Source organism: Mustela nigripes, chromosome 4, assembly GCF_022355385.1.
Source record: "Mustela nigripes isolate SB6536 chromosome 4, MUSNIG.SB6536, whole genome shotgun sequence".
NCBI lineage: Eukaryota > Metazoa > Chordata > Mammalia > Carnivora > Mustelidae > Mustela > Mustela nigripes.
Window position 1 is genome coordinate 68,113,920 of NC_081560.1, and position 19,791 is coordinate 68,133,710.

Consider the following 19,791-nt stretch of genomic DNA (forward strand, 5'->3'; position numbering starts at 1 on the left):
TGGGGGTGCCTGGGGGGTCAGTTGGTTAAGCATTTGCCTTTGGCTCAGTTCACGATCCTGGGGTCCTGGGATTGAGTCCAAATCAGGCTCCCTGTTCAGCAGGGAGTCTGTCTCTCCCTTTCCCTCTGCTCCTCCCTCCTGCTCATGCTCTCTCCTTTTCTCTCTCTGAAATAAATAAATAATAATATTTTTTCAAAAAAAAGAAAAAAAAGAAAGAAAATTTAGTTTTCTAAATTGGGGATATCCCCTAAGTATAAAATAAAAAAAAAAAAAAACCAGATTTTGGAGACTTAAAAAATAATGTATAATATCTCACTGATAATTTTTATATTGACTACATATTAAAATGATAATGTTTTTAATATATTGGGTTAAATAAAACAGTATTAAAATTAATGATGACATTATGTTTGTTTTTTTAAAAGCTTTTATTTTTTTATTTGTTAGAGAGAGAGAGAGAGCGCACGGGGAGGGGCAGAGGAAGAAGCAAACTCCCTGGTGAGCAAGGAGCCAGATGTGGGGCTAGATTCCAGGACCCTGGGATCATGGTCTGAACTGAAGGCACTGCTTAACCAACTGAGCCACCCAGGTGTTGCTGGGTCACTATGTGTTTATTTGTTTGTTTTGAATTAACGTATAATGTATTCTTTAAGGGGTGTAGGTCTTACACAATTCACAATGCTCACCACAACACATACCCTCCCAATGTCCATGACCCAGCCACTCCATCCCTACCATCCCACTCTACTCCAGCAACCCTCAGTTTGTTTCCTGAGATTAAAAGTCTCTTATGGTTTGTCTCCCTCTCTGGTTTTGTCTTGTTTCACTTTTTCCTCTCTTTCCCTATGATCCTCTGCCTTGTTTCTCAAACTCCACATATCAGTGAGATCATATGATAATAGTCTTTCTCTGATTGACTGATTTTGCTTAGTATAATACCCTCTAGTTCCATCCATGGCATTGCAAACAGCAAGATTTCATTTTTTATAGGTCTGCATAATATTCCATTTTATACACACACACACACACACACACACCACATTTCTTTATCCATTCATCTGTCGATGGACATCTGGGCTCTACTCCATAGTTTGGCTATTGTGGACACTGTGGCTATGAACAATGGGGTGCAGGTGCCCCTCCAGATCACTACATTAAGCAAGGGCAAAAAATGAACTATTGGGACTTCATCAAGATAGAAATCTCTTGCACAGCAAACAGTCAACAAAAGTAAAAGACAACTGACAGAATGGGAGAAGATATTTGCAAATGACACATCAGATAAAGGACTAGTATTCAAAATCTATAAAGAACTTATCAAACTCAACACCCAAAGAACAAATAATCCAATCAAGAAATGGGCAGAAGACATGAACAGACATTTTTGCAAAGAAGACATCCAGATAGCCAATAGACACATGAAAAAGTGCTCCATATCACTTGGCATTAGGAGATACAAATCAAAACCACATTGAGATACCACCTCATACGAGTCAAAATGCTAAAATTAATAAGTAAGGAAACGACTGATGCTGGCAAGGATACAGAGAAAGGGGAACCCTCTTACACTGTTGGTGGGAATGCAAGTTGGTGCAGCCTCTCTGGAAAACAGTATGGAGGTTCCTCAAAAAGTTGAAACAGAGCTAACCTAAGACCCAGCAATCGCAGTACTGAGTATTTACCCCTAAGATACACAAGTAGTGATCTGCTCATTACATTTCTATTGGACAGTGCTAGACTAGACTACCCTAGTCAATTCTACACTTACAGCTTTTGGATTAAGTATATACTGGAGAGGATGGGAAGCCAAAGCAGAAATTCTCCTCAACCAATCAAGAAAAAATATATTTTTTTAAAAGTGCAAAAGTGAAACAAAAGCCTTCCTTAACCACCTCCCCTCACATCTCTTCCAAACTTCAAGTACTTAAGTAGTGTCTCCCACAGTAACAACTTGGTGACTGGTTTGCTCTGTCTTGGCCAACACAGGCGATTTTCCCCTTCTGTTCTCATAACTGGGCCATGTTGATGGATAGTTAACGCTCAAGTTCATGGGAATAAAATTAGAGGCCTGGCTGAAATGGAAACCCTGAACTCCTATCTCCACACAAGCTCGCTCTCAGGACTTTTCCTTAAAAACCCCATAAAGCCAATGTAACTTTAATGCATAGGTCATACTCCCTCCCCGCCAAAGTATGGTGAATACTTTCTCTTCCTTCCTTATTATTCCTCCAGCGTCATGGCATTCTTCATTTCTTCCATTGATACTGAGCCCTTTCCTTGAGCCAGGCACCATGTTGGGCATGGAAGGGAAGGACATGCAGCCCACCCAAGGCAGACATTTAGATAATCATTAGATGGACTATGTTCATGGTAGGAGTGACGCCTACCAGAAGTGGAATTACCAAGGAGATAATCCTTGACTGTTCCTTCCTCCTTTGACTTCCTAAAGGGAGGCAGACAGGAGAGAGAGCATTCAGGGATGGGAGGCGTACATGTGTGTGTATGGAAGCCAACGCCACATGGCACTACAGACAACGAAAGCAGATTGGTCTTTCTTGAGCATAAGAAACAAGGCGTGGGAGGGAAGCAGTGGGAAGGGAGGGAGCTGACCGGAAGCCATTCAGCTCCTGTTGATGAGATATAAAGAAGAGAGGAAGATCAGAGAACACTTCAAACACCACCAACAGGTTGTATAAGTTTTCTCCTCCATCCAGAGTGGCTTATGCATTACCAGCAAGTTAAGAAATTCTCATCCTCCCAGGGCTCATTGCAGAACTTGGGAGTTTCTAAGATATTTGTGGCATCATCTTTGTCATTCAACAGCATTTATTGGGTGTCTAGTATGAGCCAGCCACTTACCCACCCTAATAAGGATACAGAACACTGGCTCCTAACTAATGTCCAGAGGTCACGGGCAGTCCTGGGCGTATTAATAACAGGCAAGGCAGGGGTAGTCTGGCAGGGAAGCATAATGTTTTTTTTTTCCTTTCTTACAACTTGGGAATAAAAAACCCATATTTAAAATATTTGGGGGATAGAGATATCCTGCTTCCCAGTCAGGGTGTCCTATTTTCAGCCTTATTTTTCTGTAGTTCATGACTTAAATATGTATTGAAAAATAATATTCATAGGGACGTCAATCCTTAATCATCCTGGTTTAAATTGTTCTCCGGAGTGTTTCTCAGAACAGGTCATTACAATCAAAAGTTAAGAGAATGTTCATTATAGTACATGGTGGAGAAAAGAGACTTAAATTTGGGAAAAGTCCCTTCCCTTCATTTTTAAGAGTAAAGTGGCAACATGGCAAAAACTTAGTGCACTGGAATTCCATTGGATATAGAAAAACATCGATGTTCTGAGATCACTCGTTTGACTATTGTTACATTTTCCATCCTTGCAGTATGACTTAAAAAAACACATTCTTCCATATACTATGGGCGATAATACGCCACGGATCTTACATACACCATGGCTTTAAATAGTACCCATCCAAGAGCCTCACTGTGTCATAAAATCCAATAGTTCATCACCTCCTACTTCTGAACGGCTACCGTTGTCAGGAAAACATTGCCATGGCTCAAGCCCCAAATCAGAAGCCAACCCAAACCTGCCAAGTGGTGGATTCCCGCTGCCCACTGCCCGATGTGCCCCCCAGTCCTCCCTCCGCCGGCTCCCTTCACACGGCATGTGAAAGGCGAGCACGGGGCACCTTTGTCAGCCAGGCAGCTGGGTGACGGTGGGCTGCCAAAGGTTGAAGAAGCGTCTGCGGCGAGAGGACAACTTGCTGAATCCCTGTCTGAAGTTCTGCCAGTCTGGACCCTTCGGGCATCGTTTAATGTCTAGAGCTGCAGGGGCTAGCTTTGAGTTCAAATCTGTATTGTGGAATCTGAACCATCGAAACACCCACTGCCGCAAAAAAAAAAAAAAAAAAAAAAACCTCTATGAATCTTGTTTAACAAAACAGGAAGAACTTCTGCCAATGGCGGAGAAATAAATTCCTTCTTTCCTGCTGCTTGGACCACAGCATAACGAGGGCGCCCAAGCTCTCTTTGCAGTAATAAAACGGAATGCCCAGGCTTTTTCTTTTGATGTGTTCTAGTTTCAAAGTTGAGAGTTGAGGCCTTTTCATCCTTAATTTATCTTCCCTTGTAAATATGTCTGTACCCCTTCCAATACCTGCAGTCTACACATTTTCAAAATAGAATTCACTCCTTCTCCTATTTCAGTTGTATAACTTTAGGTTATGGGTCAGATTTTCGGCTAAATAAACATACCTCGGGCTACAGCTCTGCAAATACCTCTGGCGGCAAATTAAGTCAAACAAATGTTTTGGTTGGGTGGTGAGGTTGTTTTTTAATAATCTTTCTGATCTGCCTGGAGGTCCGAGGATAGACTAGGTGAACTCCCAAAGGCTTTTCTAACTCGGTGTTTCCTGCCACTTTAATATGCAGTTCTTGAAGTCTGGCGAAGTGACAGGTTTAAACTTTCACCACCAGAGGGTGCTCCTTGTTTGCTTCTAATAATCCTTTCAGGCTCAGATTTGAAAGATTAGGGCCCTGTCACAAGACTCCTCCCAGCAGCAGCCTGCATCACCCAGGAAAGGGTTCCAGAAGCCCTGTGGGGAGCGCTCTACTTCAAGGCACCAGATTTCACTTTGGCTATTATGTGCTTGGAACCCAAACTGAAAAGCTCTGTAGCTCGCACCAACCAAACTGCACAAATACATATATTCACTGTAAACCAAGCAAGGCATGCAAATCATTCTTCATTCTCGTGCTTCTGTTCAGTGTTTACTACATAACAACCATGAACCCGGAACTCTCCCACTCTCTTCACCACACCAAACAATAAAATATCACAAAGTAAAAAGAGAATTTGCTTGGCTATACCGATAATGCTCTTTTCCACGAAGGCAACCTCCTCTTATCGGAAGCACGCACCTCTCCCTCTTCTGCTTACGTGGGATTTCTTGTTTCTCGGGGGAGCATTTTATCAGCTTCAATTTCTTTTAGAGTATTATTTGACTGACTGGGATGTGCATGTGAATTTTCCACCCGATGTTTTCCGGTAGGCACAAAGAAACATAGAGATTTTAACTGGTTTTAAATTTTAAATGGTAAGAAACTCTAATGTGTTTTCATCTGAATGGCAAAGTCAATCATGGATCAGCCAAGTGTTTCTATAAGGTGCCAGATTTTTGGCTGTGTGAGCTGTGAGTGCTCTGTCACAGCTTCTCGACCCTTCGATTACAGCAAGAAAGGAGCCACACAGACTACAGACACCAACGACTAGGTGTGGTTGTGTCCCAAAACACTTGATTTTGAGGAACAGGTGCTGCTGTTTGCTGACTCCTGAAAATTATGCCTCTTAATGTTCACACTGTTCTTACTGATTAAATTCAGAAAAGTTTCTAGTATGTTACAAAGTTGAGAGTTGAGGCCTTTTCATCTTTAATTTATCTTCCCTTGTAAATATGTCTTTTCCCCCTTCATACAGTTTTGACAAAAATGTCACCTAAGTAATCCATTTTAAAGTTCACGGGTCCTTTGGAGGCGTACCATTGGGCTCCCTGTCCAGAGCTTTTAAAATCTGTGCCAAAGGAGTCTTAAGACTTTCACAGTGTGTCATTATGTTTATGTCCTGGGAAGATCTGTTATGGTAAGATATAAAATGAACCAGAAGGATGTGACACTGGCAATTTCTCCCAGAGATCATATGGAAAGCAAACAAAAGACAGAGTTTACCTTCAGACTGATGTGTAGCGAGGGGAGTCTGGGTCTCCTTGGAGTAGGACACGACTTCCCTGGGCAGGAAATCCACTTGGGTAACCTTTGACACACCCAGCCTGTGCAGTCTTCGCCTGTGAGTGACAAAGGACAAAAGCTCAGGGAGGAAGACATTCCTTGCAGAAGAGCGATCAGTAATAACAAACAGGACCAACACAAATCTCAGCCTACAAGTTCTCAATGCAAGTGGCTGGGCCATAAATCAGAACAGGCCTCAGGATGGCATCTGGGGCATGTGGCTTCTTGCCCCACTTTGGTCCTACTTTGTTGGTGATGTCAGGTAGGTCCCTCATGCTGACCCTCACTCTATCTTGGTCTAGCTCAGAGAAGACCCCTTCCATTCGGAGCACATTTGATTTTGCCTGATTTAAATTTATAAAGGGAATTTTCATTGGTAATAGGAAATCTTAGCCTGTTATATGCCATGGACAAAGGAAAAATAATAACTGTCAAGTCAGAAGAAAAGAAAGATGATTTCTGAGTGGAGTAGCATGTTTGCCATGAGAGTAACGAGGGGATCATGCAAGGGGGAGTGGGGCACTTCTCAGTTCTCCAAGATGGAGATAACAGCGACCAGCATGCGAATTTGCTTAAAGATATCGCCATAGCATAGGGGGCGAAGAGGGCGCTGGGCTAAGAGTGATAAAGGTTTGGCTTGAAATTCCCCAACCACTCTGTGACCATGTGAAAACTCATTTCTGAATATTTATGTCACACTTCAGGTCTTTAACATCTGCAGTATCATCTGTCCTTGTGACACCTCTGTGAGGCGGAGGGAAAGATGTTATCACCATTTCCATTACAGATGAGGAAAGGGAAGTGCTGTGTAAGAGATAAGTGCAAGTACATGCAACTCACAAATGGTAGAACCGAGGCCAAAACACTGCTGTCCTGCTCCAGTGCCTTTCCCACCAAGCCAACTCTTCCCTAGGGTTCTTAATGGTGAATTCTGAGCTACTGCAAAAATCTAAAGTGCCTCCCGAGTCAGCCAGGAAACCTCCAAATCATGGAGGCAGCCCCCTGCTTCCAAGCTGTGTGTGATCTTGAACAAGACACCTAACTGCTCTGTGCCTCAGTTTTGTCATCTATAAAATGGAGAGATTACTAGTACTTGCTATTGGGATTGTATCTGCACTACATGCATAGAATGCATGTACTACATATATATTATGTACACATATGTGCATAATTTACACATATACCTTAAAACAATTTCTGGAACATTAGTTTTCACCAATAGATTTAGTACAAGCATGCGACATATTCTACCATGTTTCTTAAAAATTTCTGGACATAGAGTATGTACGAGTGTCTCTGTGGGAAAGGAGTGAAGGCGAAAACACACAATTCATCAGTTTCTAGAGGGAATCCCAACTACATTCCCTAGCTTTCTAGGACCCATCTCTAGTTATATTATTGTTTCTAATTATTACTAGCAGATGGCACAGACTCATTGTATTTTTGATTCTAGTAGTAATAACAACATGAAAGGTCACGCACATCACAGCTAGAAACGTCCATGTACGATTTCCCAAGCATTCTAGGCAAACAAAATTTTCTTCTTTTCTGTGAGTCACTCACACAACCGAGGGCTAAGATGTGCCCAGAGCAGACCAAACAGACACAGGTTTAGACAACAAGCTTGCTTGGCCCCCTCTGAAGTCTCAACAAGCCCCACACAGGCCTGGGCCTCACGGGCCTCATTCACTCCAAAGTCTGGGCCCCCAAAGAGGGTCACGCTGGGTTCCTGACCCTCTAGGCAACCTCCTCACACAGAATTAGCAGAAAATAAACAGATATGCTAGAAACGAAGTTGCCAAACAAAGTAAAAGTCTCAAGGTTTCAAAGTGGGAAATTCAGGTTTTAGTTGAACATCAGAGAAGAACACTTTCTTTGCTGAAATGGGTCTTTCTTGAAGCAATTGGAAAACAAAGCATGAGTAGACACCGCAGGATGGGTGGGGTGCTGCCTTTCCTGCTGTTTCATAGCCCAGAGCAGCTTCCTGAAGGCCCGCGAGGACAGGCTGCCTCACTCAAGGAAGGAGATGGCAGAGAGACATGTGCACATATCCAACACAGGTGTACTGAGAAAATAGAACAGTTAAAGGAAACGGTGTACACCGTTTCAGTTCTTTTACAAAAAGATTTTACTTATAAGAAGGTATGGTTCAGAGGAGGAGGGAGAGGATCTCCAGCAGACTCCATGCTGAACGCAGAGCCCCATGCGGGGCTCCATTCCACGACCCCAAGGTCATGACCTGAGGCGAAACCAAGAGTCAGACCCTTAACTCACTGAGCCCCCCAGGTGCCCCACTGATCCCACCATTTCCATTGGGGTCACCGCTGGTATAAAGAGATCACCCCGGATCCTAGACTTCTATGGGCATCTGTGCAAGGCACTAGAAGTTACCCACACCTGCAGGCAGGGATTCCAGGGCTTCTAACTAACAGGAGGGAAGCCGTAGGCCTATCTTGTTGGATAACCAGCAGCAGGCACTGGAAATAGGCAGCAGACATGTAACTTGATAATCTACCACGGCAAATCAAAAGCAACTGGTAAAACAGTACAGCATAAGGGTTAAGTCATGTACTCATTGAGAAACGAATTTCAGTTCAAATCTGTGCTTGGCCACTTACCAGCTAAACGGCCAATGCAAGCTTTGGACAAGTGACAAACTTGTTGAGCCTCAAGCTTCTTATCTATAAAATGGGTATATATCACTGGGTGGCTGTGAAGAGTGAATGAAGCTAAAACTTGTCAAAGCACTTACTTTTGAGCCTGGCACATAGTAAGCAGCTCCTGGCTTAAGTGTCTCTACTCTCAATTTATCTTTTTGGTTGATTATCATAATGCTTACATTTGTTTTAAAAAATCAGAGAAGGTAGATTTATTAATGCTCTAAGTAAAAGACTTTTTAAGATAGAAGCTTTGGGGGGCAACTGGGTGGCTCAGTGGATTAAGCCTCTGCCTTCAGCTCAGGTCATGATCTCAAGGTCTTGGGATTGAGCCCCATGCCCGGCTCTTTGCTCAGCAGGGAGCTTGCTTCCCTCTCTGCCTGCCTCTCTGCCTACTTGTGATCTCTCTCTCTCTCTCTATGTAAAAAAAAAAAAAAAAAAAAAAAGCTTTGGAGTTTTCCTCTGTCAATGAGACCTAAGAATCACACTACTAATTTCTTGTATGGGCACATGTGTAGTTTTTGCTGGTTGGAAGAGTATTTTCTTTTCCTTTAACTGAAAGCACTTTTACTGTGAAACTTCTTTGCTTTCAAAACTTATCTTGTATAAGTGAGCTTTTCTTACTAAACAAAATATTTTATTTTCTCAATAGTTATTGAAAAGTTTCAACCAGTCCCTCACTGACCCTGTGGTTGACAGCTCAGGGTCCCAACTCCACCCAAGCCATCAAAAAGAACTAAAAGCCTAGTTGTGATCACGTGATCCTCCCAATGTGTCCATCAGTGGATACATCGATAATAAACTTGTGGATGATTTGGTCTCAAATTTTAAAGCAATCCCTTATAACACTTCTTGCAGTAATCTTGACAGATTACTGTATCTTTCCATGCAGTCTCTGGATTGATTAAGCTGCCTTTGTAACAGATGCTTTTATTCTTTGTGGCTATTTTGCTGTTGCTTTAGTAACTATGTAGTTATAATGCATATAAAGAATTTTCATATATATATCTTATTTTATTCTCGTTATAATTTTACATCATATTCCAATTTTACACCTGAGAAAATTGAGGTTCAGTGATGTGAAGTCATTTGCTCAAAATAACAAAAGTAGTTAGTGACCAACTCAGGCCTTGGCTCCATCAGACTCCAAGTCCAAGGATTATGTTCTTAGAAACTGTTCTCTGTTGACCTTGTTCTCCTCTTTTTCCTTGTGCCTGACGAGCATCGCCTTAGTGAGGTGCATTCTTAAAACCTAACAGAGTGGAGGGCCAAGCACCTGTGTTCATTTCATAAGCATGAAAGAGGATTCCTGAGTCGTGGCCAGGCCTCAAGTATCAGAACATAAAAGAAGGATAGTGTTTGCCTGGTGAGAACCATGCAGTTGTTCCCAGTCCTAGCTGGTTCAGAAAGGCTGGCCAGGAGGTGGCACCCTTCCACAGCAAAGACCTTCCTCTTCAGTGTGCTCTCTGAGTCCTCAATTCTGAGTCTGCCCTGAATACATCTTTGGGCCTGTACGTCAGGGGATCCAGAATCCATCCACTTGTACAACCCTGTGATCTAGGACTTCCTCAGCTTCCCCTTTTGCAGAAAAGTATTTCTACAATTTTATCAGCTGACAAGATTGTTCTAAACTATGTTTAAGAGATAACGTAGTCAGTATTTATTTTCTCTAAAAGTCTGAACTTTGAGGGTGCCTGCGTGGCTCAGTCATTAAGTCTGCCTTTGACTTAGGTCATGATCCCAGGGTCCTGGGATTGAGCCCCACATCAGGCTCCCTGCTCAGCAGGAAGCCTGCTTTTCCCTCTCCCACACCCCCTGCTTGTGTTCCCTCTCTTGCTGTATCTCTGTCAAATAAATAAATAAAATCTTTTTTAAAAAAGTATGAACTTTGAGCATCATATTTATTTTTAGTCAAGACTTACCAGTTCATAATTCTTTATTACAAGAATGCAAATTAAACTGCTTAGCAAAAGAGGGGGGAGAAAATACCCGCAAAAGAGGGGGGAGAAAATACCCACTGTACCACTCATGCTACTTTGATTCCTTTTCCGTCTAAGTAGGCTACCAATTCCATACTGACTCTTTGGTCCTGACTCTGGGATAGCTCTCCTGCCCACCCAGCACCCCTCCTGCAGAGCTCCTCATCTTACCACTGTGGGGCAGCTATGTCCACCACAGCCCCTTTCTGGCCAGGGCGGTCACCTCTTCCCATGTCTCACAAGGATGCAAACTTACTCATTCCTTATTGATTCAGCTCTGCATCTTGGTCCTCAGTTCAGTTTCAGGTACAGAGCAGGCACTAAATAAATGTGTGAGGAAGGGAGATAAGACTAGAAGGAAAAGGAAGAAGGCATCATGTACGTACCTTGAGCCTCTAACTGTTAAATGCCATGGCAGATGTGGCGTATTATTAAATGATACCCTATATTTTTCACCTCAATAATTTATTCCAAAATAAGAGGTTTTAATAGAACTTTAAATGTACTGAATTAAACATGTATCATATTCTAAATTGCCATAAGAAAGCAATTCAATGTCACTTAAGAAGTACAATAAGGCCTCTTATATTTGGATTCACCATGACCACGTCTAAGAAATCTAGAGAGAACCTGGATGGGAGAAGTCCCAGAGCAGTGGATCCCAAAGTGTGGTCCCTGACCAGCAGCCGCAGAACCGCATGGGAACAGGTTAGAATGCAAATTCACAGGCCCCACCTGAACTCCGCAGAACAGAATCTCTGGGATCAGGGTCCAGTGATTCTGATGCTCACTAAAGCCTGAGTACCACTGAGTTAGAAATACTGGGCAACGTGTGGGAACAGAGACTGCACTACTTAGCCAGATCGACCTGGGGCTCCCCAACCCATAGCCAAATCCTAGCGGCTAAGGCCTTAGTTTAATTGAAAAGGGAGGATGCCCCTGCATCGTACCGCTGTACCGTCTCCACTGAACTCATAAAGGAACCCGACGATATCAGAGAACGGGCTTCATACAGACAAAGCTTTAAGTGAGATGGCTGCCGTAAGAACTTCACAGATACCGTCAGCTAATTCTTAAAGGTCTGTTTATATCAGAGTGCATGATTCATTTTGTAATTCATCATCAATATTAGGAAGTAAAGCTGCAAGACAGAGCATGACAGGAGTAAGATTTTTCTTTCCACTAATGTCACAATGCAAACACCTGTACGAAGACACAGAAAAGCCAGAGTAAAAGTATATTTCAGGTGCCTAAGCAGGTCTACAAAGTTACAAATTGTGAATCACAAAGGGCTCTTAATCATAATCTCAGAGTGTCCGGTGGCTGCACATCATACAGCTAGATGAGAGACCGATTCGATCCAGCGGCAGGAGAGGAGTGACTGTGGATAAGGTAGCAATCGGGAGCCTAAGCTGGTAAAAAGCCAGTTTGTGGCCTCAAAAGCCAGGAAACCAAAAAGGGTCACTGCGATAATGGGAAGTCTGGAGCAGGGAAGAGACTTGGACTCATGCAGGTCAAATCAGGAGCAGATCTTCTCAGAGACAAGGAGTTATTGAGCCAGATGCCAGAGTGGGTCAGGGCTAAGGAATAAAGGAATGTCTTCACTGGACCCACACTCAGTCCTGCTGGGTTTTGTTCTTGCTTATTTGCATGTGAGTATTTCATCCCATGATACATTAATGGTGTTGCCAAAGAATTTTTCTAGTGCTGCTTCTAAAATTCTTTGAGGTTTCTCTCAAAGAAGATTCCTTAAGATGGCAAGAATGGTAATGGTTCCATGTTCTTCCTTGTCCAAACAGCTTACGTGGGTATGTACAGTGTCTTTGACAACTGGCAAAGGAACTGCTTCAGCCACCAACATTATCAGCAACCACAAACAATTTTGGAAGCATGGCAATATGCCAGATTCTAACATTACAGGCAGAAAAAAGAAGTTGAACATATACATCAAAAGGCAAATAGGAATGAAAGGTAGAAAATAATAAGAGTCAATATGAGTAATTCATACAATAAGTGGAACAGGGTAGTGTAAAGGGCAGATTACTATGTGTTTCAATAAATGAAGGAAGTTTCACTGCAATTGAAAGGTCTGAGGTGAGTCTTGAAGGACAGGCAGGAGCTGGTCCAGTGCAAAGACTTGGTGACCGAATTCACATTTTGTACCGGAGAGACTAGGTTTTCAGAAGAGAAGTTTTAAACTGAAGAGCAATAGGTCAATTTTAGGGAGGTATATTGAGACCAGACTCTTAGAGCTTAAAATCTTCAGTTAAAGAACTTGAACTTCATGCTGTGGATAATAGGAAATTACTGACAGTCACTGTTAATAGAAACTGACAGCTGCAAAGGAATATTAGTATATCAACCACATGAAGAATGGTGTCTAAATGTCTCTAACAAGTGAGGGACCAGAGACTATGTGTGGGACCTTAGAAGCTGAGTATACGGGAACTGACAAAGGATCTACAAACAAAGGGTGGATGGATTCAGTAACCAGAGAATCCAGGCAAGCATTAATTCATAGGAGGCAAACAGAGACATGGTTACTGGATTTGCGATTGATGGTCTAACAAATGTAGACTTGGTCCAAGGTGGTGATGGCCCTGGGAACAGAAAGGACATCCTGTAGTTTGGTGACTCCGGAAAAGGATAAAGGGTAGATCTTAGCAGTTTATGAAGGGTGCAGGAAAAGGAATCGATTGGTGATTCTTTCAAGCCCTCATTAAGGGAGGAAAAGTGAGTGATGTGACTCTAAGACACAGGGGAATCCAGAGAAAGACAGGCTTTGGGGTTAAAGATGAGTACCTCAGTGGATGAGCCTATGGTGAAGGGTTCTCCAATTCTATGTGATCTAAGACAAGACAGAAAATATGGCCATTGGAGCCACCCAATGAGAGCCCGTATGAGAAAATGCTGCATCCATAGAAGGAGTAGAGGGAGCCAAGGGCACAAAAACTCATGCAATATGGAAGAGGTTGAAACAACGGTAAAGGTTAATTTGTTCTCCAAACACTACACTGTCGCAGTTAGGTGTCAAGGTGTGACATCTCGAGGACTGATACCTACGGTTGGGAAGGGGACACCACATAGAGGAAAGGTGACAATGGGGCATCACCCAATGGAAGTGAACCTGGCCTTGCAGCTTCTCCCCACACTCTGTTTATCACCTGGGTTCCGAGTGGGTGTTTTCCCCCAAGGACTGGGAAGCAACCTGAGGGCTGATCTTCTCTGATTACTTCAAAAAAGAGGAGTTTCCATTTTCTGTGTTCGCATTTTAAAAAATCATCTGAGGAGGTATTTATTTCGTTTCTATGATATTTACTTCTTACTGTGCAGAGATATTAGTTTGGCAGCTGAAGTATTTTTCCTGAACAGAAGCAAATGTCAAGTCTGGCTCAGTCAACAGGCACAGCCAAAGGGTTTGCCTTGAATTTCATACCACGAGTAAATCCTGCAAATTTCCGGGAGGAGAGAGAAGTCAGAATGGTCCTGGTTATAGTCTGAGCTTGTCTGGACCAGGAAGTTGAAAGCTTAGAATTATAAGGACAGAAGGCACAGAAGTGTGTTTTCTCTAATATTACGTAAAAAGTTAAATAATGATAAAATCTTGATAGAAAAGGCCTTTTATTGATTCCATATTCATGAGCAGGCCGCTGTTGCAATATCAAGCTATAAAATTATACAATACTTTAAGTCCCTTAGTACCAAAGTATAAGCACACACTCTTGCCAACTGGCTATATTCACTTTTCTGAAGTGGAATAAAAAAAAGAATATAGTTTTATGAAAATCCTGCTGCTACTGTGAAACAGAAACTATCCTCTAACTGCTAACTCAAGGTTCTTGAGAACATAGAACAAAGTCTGGCAGATAGCAGGCAGCTTCCCAAGAAAGGTTTGAGGACTGGCTAAACGAGTCGCATAGGAAGGAAGGAAGTAAAGCACTTCTCCCGCTCTTGTGACGAAATTGTAACTGGGTCTGTTAAATCGAATTTATTAAGGTTTTTCATGGATCAAAATTTATTCTCTATTTAGAGATTCTGAAATACTTTTTACCATTACCCTTTGATACACACACACACGCACATTATAAGCTACTGTTCTATCTCTCCATTTCTGTAGAAAGTGTGATTGGGTGTTATTAAAAAGGCAGAAACTACGATGTGGAGGAAATATAATTGTGAGGGGTCAATAAAATCAGAAGGCACCAAACAGTCCTGTATGTTATTGGGTTTAAGTTTTGAGTGAAGGGCCACAAAATACCATTTGCTCATTGATGTCTATTCATCATGGAGCATCTTTGCTTCCGTCCTAGCCCCACACCCTTTATGCTGACTCAGCACATCTCCTTAAAGACTGACAATCTCACGGTGCCATTTGTACTTAAGTTTTCCTCATAAAACAACAGAAATATTTGAGATATAATCCCTTTTTCAAATTTCTCTATTGGAACCCCAAATTTCACTTCCCAGCCTATTCAGACTTTTTTTTTCTCCTATTCTGTGACCTTTTACTCTTTTTATCCTCTCATTTCATTCTCTATTTCTATCATCTTCAATTCACTTGATTTATCACAATAGCCTAAGAGAGTAAAGCATTTTGGGTGCTGTCATAAGTATTTGCCTGGTTAAAAGCAAATCAAACAAACAAACAAAAAAATCAAAAAGCAAAAGAATAAAAAAACACCAGAGTCAAACTTACATTCTCATTTTATTCATAATTTTCTTGAGGCTTTTTTTTCTGAATGCCTTATCATCTCTCTTATCTCTCTACATTGCCATTTGCTTACTGATCTAGTAAACATACAAGATATTATACAAATCAGAATCAAGTGACATAATATTTGTGCTTTTAGTGAAGTTGGAGTAATAGAAACCAAATTTACTCTCCACCTGAAACAACCAAAAAAGGGGGGGGGGCAGCAATTTAAATGAAACAACAGTTTGTAAGATACTGAAGGTCAGGCAACAAAGAAATGTGATGTACAAGAGAGGGGAAACAGAAGATGATTCTGGTAAATGCCCAACTTACTGCATTGAGAGAATTCTCAGGCCATGATGCAGGGAAGAAATCCACATGAAATCTACCAGGCTCCCTAGGTTCAGGAGATGGAGCAGAGAGTCTAGGGAGACCAAAGAGGCTAGAATTGACAGGACAAAATAATAGAAAGTTAAACTGCACAAAGAGAAAACTCCGAAGATCTTCTTAGGGTTGCCTTTGAGGGATTCAGCTTAGTACTGACTCAGCGCAAGTGTGTGAGGAAACTATCTGAGGCCAAGGAAAGAACTATCTGAAAAAATCAAAGGTAAGAGTTCTGGGCACTCACACAGGAACAGGATTATTACCTGTTCCCTCCCACTCGGCTAGAAAACAAGATTTAGGGGCCATTGTGTAGAACCTGCATTAAGTGTCTTGCCTCAACAGCAGGAACTAATTAGCCCTAGACTGAGCCCTGCTCCAGTCCCAACTAACAAATCTTGAAGGAAAGACTTTAATGGATCAAACCATTGTCAAGTGAATTAATTGTGCCTCAGAACAAATCTCAAGAAGATTTATAGAAATTCAAATACATTCAATACCTAACAATATTCACAATGTCTGACATCAACCAAAGATAAACAGACCTGCAAAGAAGCAGGGGAAAAAAGGACTATAATGAAAAGATATAAGTCAGTCAACTGAAACTGACCCAGAACTAATACAAATGATGGGCTAACAAGCAAGGCTATCAAAGCAGTTACTAAAACTGTATTTCAAGTATTAAAAATTAAGTAGAAACATGTAAGTTTTTCTTTAAAAATCCCAAATTGAACTTCTAGAGTTGAAAATCACAATGTATGAAATTAAAAATTCACTGAATAGTTTTGATGGAATACTAAATATTGCAAAACAGAAGAGTAGTGAACACACACACACATACACACACACAAAACAAGGGAAACTATCCAAAATAAAACACAGATAGAAAAGAAAAATAAGTACAGAGTAATCTAACTGTGGGAAAATTTCAAGTTCTGTAATGTACATGTGATTTGAGTTCCCAGAAGAGCAGCAGGAAGAGAAAAAAAAAAAATTGAATATTTGACCACCTAATGGTCGGGTTTTTCTAGATTTGTTGAAAACTGTACACCAAATGATCCAAAGAATCTCAGTAATATAAAGTAAGTCTGAACAAATTAAAAGGACACCAATAATACAAAATATGTTCTCAGGGCACCTGGTGGCTCAGTAGGTTAAGAAGCTGACTCTTGATTTTTGTTCAGGTCACAATCTCAGGACCGTGAGATCGAGCCCTATGTCAGGCTCTGGGTTCAGCACAGAGTCTGCCTCTCTCCTTCTCTCCCTCTCCCTACCCCTCTCCTGCCTCCTCTCTCAAATAAGTAAACAAATAACTCTTTTTAAAAATATGTTCTCTAACCACAGTCAAATTGAATTAATCAGTAACAGAAAGATCTATAGAAAGTCCCCAAATAGGTGGAAACTAAATAACGTACTTTTTTTTTTTAAAGATTTTATTTATTTATTTGAGAGAGAATGAGTGAGAGAGAGCATGAGAGAGGAGAAGGTCAGAGGGAGAAGCAGACTCCCCACGGAGCTGGGAGCCTGATGCGGGACTCGATCCTGGAAGTCTGGAATCATGACCTGAGCCGAAGGCAGTTGCTCAACCAACTGAGCCACCCAGGCACCCCCTAAATAACGTACTTTTAAATAACTCATCAGTTGAAGACAAAATAAAAAGGAAAACTGGAAAGTATTTTGAACTAAATTAAAATGACAAAAATATACCAAAATTTGCAAGATGCCACTAAGTAGTACTTATGAGTAATTTTTTAGCCCTACCCACCTATATTAGAAATGAAGAAAGATCTCAAGTCAATGACCTCTGCTTCCACTTTAAGAAACTTAAGAAGGAAAACCATATTAAATATAAAGTAAGCAGAAGAAATAATATCAGAATAGGAATCAGTGAAATAGAAAATAGAAAAATAGAGAAAATCAATGAAACCAAATGCTGGTCCTTTAAGAAGATCAATAAAATTGATAAATCTCTACCATACCAGAAAAAAGGACATAAGATAAAATTTGCCAATATCAAGAATGAGAGAGGTGACAATATCTATAGATTCAGCAGATATTTAAAAGATAATAAAGGAATACAAACACAGTTTTAGGTCAATAATTTTGCCAATGGAGATAAAACGGACATATTACTTCAAAGACACAAACTGCCAAAGCTCACTCAGAAAACTACAGATCACTTCAATAGGTCCATACTATTAAAGTTACTGAATTTGTATTTTTAAATTTCCCCCCACGATAAAACCCCAAACTCAAATGCTTTCATAAGAAATTGTATTCCACCATCTATTTAAGAAATCCCTGAATATTGAATTTATGTCACCAAAAGCATGATCCATAAAAGAACGGATTTGTAAATTGGAATTTGTCAAAATTAAACAGGTTTGTTTTCTTAGAGACACAGTTAAGAGAATGAAAAAGATAAGCCACAAATGCAGAGAAATATTTACAAACTATTTATCAGATAAAGGTTTGTATCCCAAAGTATGTAAAGAAGTGATGTATTGTATATTGGTTAATTGAATTTAAATGAAGAAAAAATAAATTAAAAAATATGTAAAGAACTCCCAAAATTCTAAAATGAGAAAACAAATAAACAATAAGGGCAAAAGATTTAAGCAGACATTTCATCAGAGAAGATATTCAAGTGGCAAAGAAACACATAAAGAGATATTCAACACTATTAGTCACTGGGGAAATGCAAATTAAAACCACAATGAGATACTACTACACTCCTTTAATAGTGGTTAACAAAACAATAATTTAAAAAAAAATCCAAATCAAGTGTCATCAAGAATGGGGAGGGACTGAGGATCTCATGCGCTGCTGGTAAGAATGTGTAGCACTAAAACCACTCTGAAAATACCTTGACCATCTCTTAAGTTAAATGTACATCCACTGTATGATTCAGCCATTCAATCTGGTGATATTTGCCCAAAAGAATGGAAAGTGTATGTCTATAAAATGACTTGTACATGAAGGTTCATCCGTTTTACTTGTAATGGACAGAAAACCTGGCAACAACCCAAACACATATCAAAAAGTGGCTGGATGGGGTGCCTGGGTAGCTCAGTGGGTTAAGCCACTGCCTTCGGCTCAGGTCATGATTTCAGGGTCCTGGGATCGAGTCCTGCATCGGGCTCTCTGCTCAGCAGAGGGCCTGCTTCCCTTCCTCTCTCTCTCTGCCTGCCTCTCTGCCTACTTGTGATCTCTCTTTGTCAAATAAATAAATAAAATCTTAAAAAAAAAAAAAGTGTCCGGATGAACAAACTGGCCTCTCCATATGATGGACCACTCAGCAGAACAGGCATGAACTACTGATACACACCTCACATGAATGAACCTCAAAATAGCTATTGAGTGACAGAAGTCAGTCAGAAGCATACCTACCACATGGTTTCATTTATTCTATATTCCAGGAAATGTAAATGAAAGTATAGTGACAGAAAGCAGATCAACTGTTTTGGGGGATGGGGAGAAGCAGTGTGAGGATAACAAAGGGGTATGTGGAAACTTATAGGGATAATGCATATGTTTATTATCTTGGTCATGGTGATGGTTTCATAGATGTGCATACATGTTACTTCAACTTGAATACTTTAAATGTGTGTGGTTATTTTTTGGTCAATTATACTACAATAAAGCTGTTTTTTTAAATGTCCACTATATTTAAATTAAAAGAGGAATCTGGTGACAGATGAAGCTCTGGGCTATGATCAACCCCATGCCAAGGATCAAGAAGAGGAAATAAAATTATCTCTAGAAAAATCTTGTTGCCTGAAGTATAGCTTATCCAACTGTGTATGAGGGGAAGGCTGCCCTGCACATAAGGACTATCAGAAATGGGAAATTTTCATTGATCGGTATTTAAAATTATAATCTGACTAAAATAATCTCCTCTCTGCATGTTCTTTACAAGTTCTCCACCATTGACCAGTCCGTGGTTGAGAAAATCTCATCTCTCCTCTCTCTTTGACTCTCTGGGCCTGATCTTAAGTAAAATGTGGCAGGCAAGGTGGGAGCCACAGATATGCCATCTCCCCAGAATAAGTCACAAGTTTTAATCTGCATAGTCAACTGAATTTTTGCTTGGAAAACACATCTAAATGGGAAAGTTCCCAACTGTTCCACATCAGCAAGTGTAATTTAGCAAGGCCACAATCTGTCTAAAAATCTGTTAAGTGCATAGGCTAGAGTCTCTGCCAGTTCCAGCATCCATTTTTTAAAAACACAATGAAATACTGAAGGACTGCACTCTGAAATTCCTCTGAATTGTA

The 19,791-nt window shown here is 40.9% G+C and overlaps 1 protein-coding gene across 4 annotated transcripts in view; it reads right to left on the reverse strand.

Moving 5' to 3' along the window:
* Positions 1-19,791, reverse strand: part of DYNC1I1 (dynein cytoplasmic 1 intermediate chain 1) — a 298,287-nt gene that overhangs the window by 220,425 nt on the left and 58,071 nt on the right. For all 4 annotated transcript variants that reach the window (XM_059396815.1, XM_059396813.1, XM_059396816.1 and 1 more), the window contains one exon: positions 5,745-5,860. In XM_059396815.1, the coding sequence (XP_059252798.1) occupies positions 5,745-5,860 (116 nt within the window). The remainder of the gene's footprint in view (positions 1-5,744; positions 5,861-19,791) is intronic.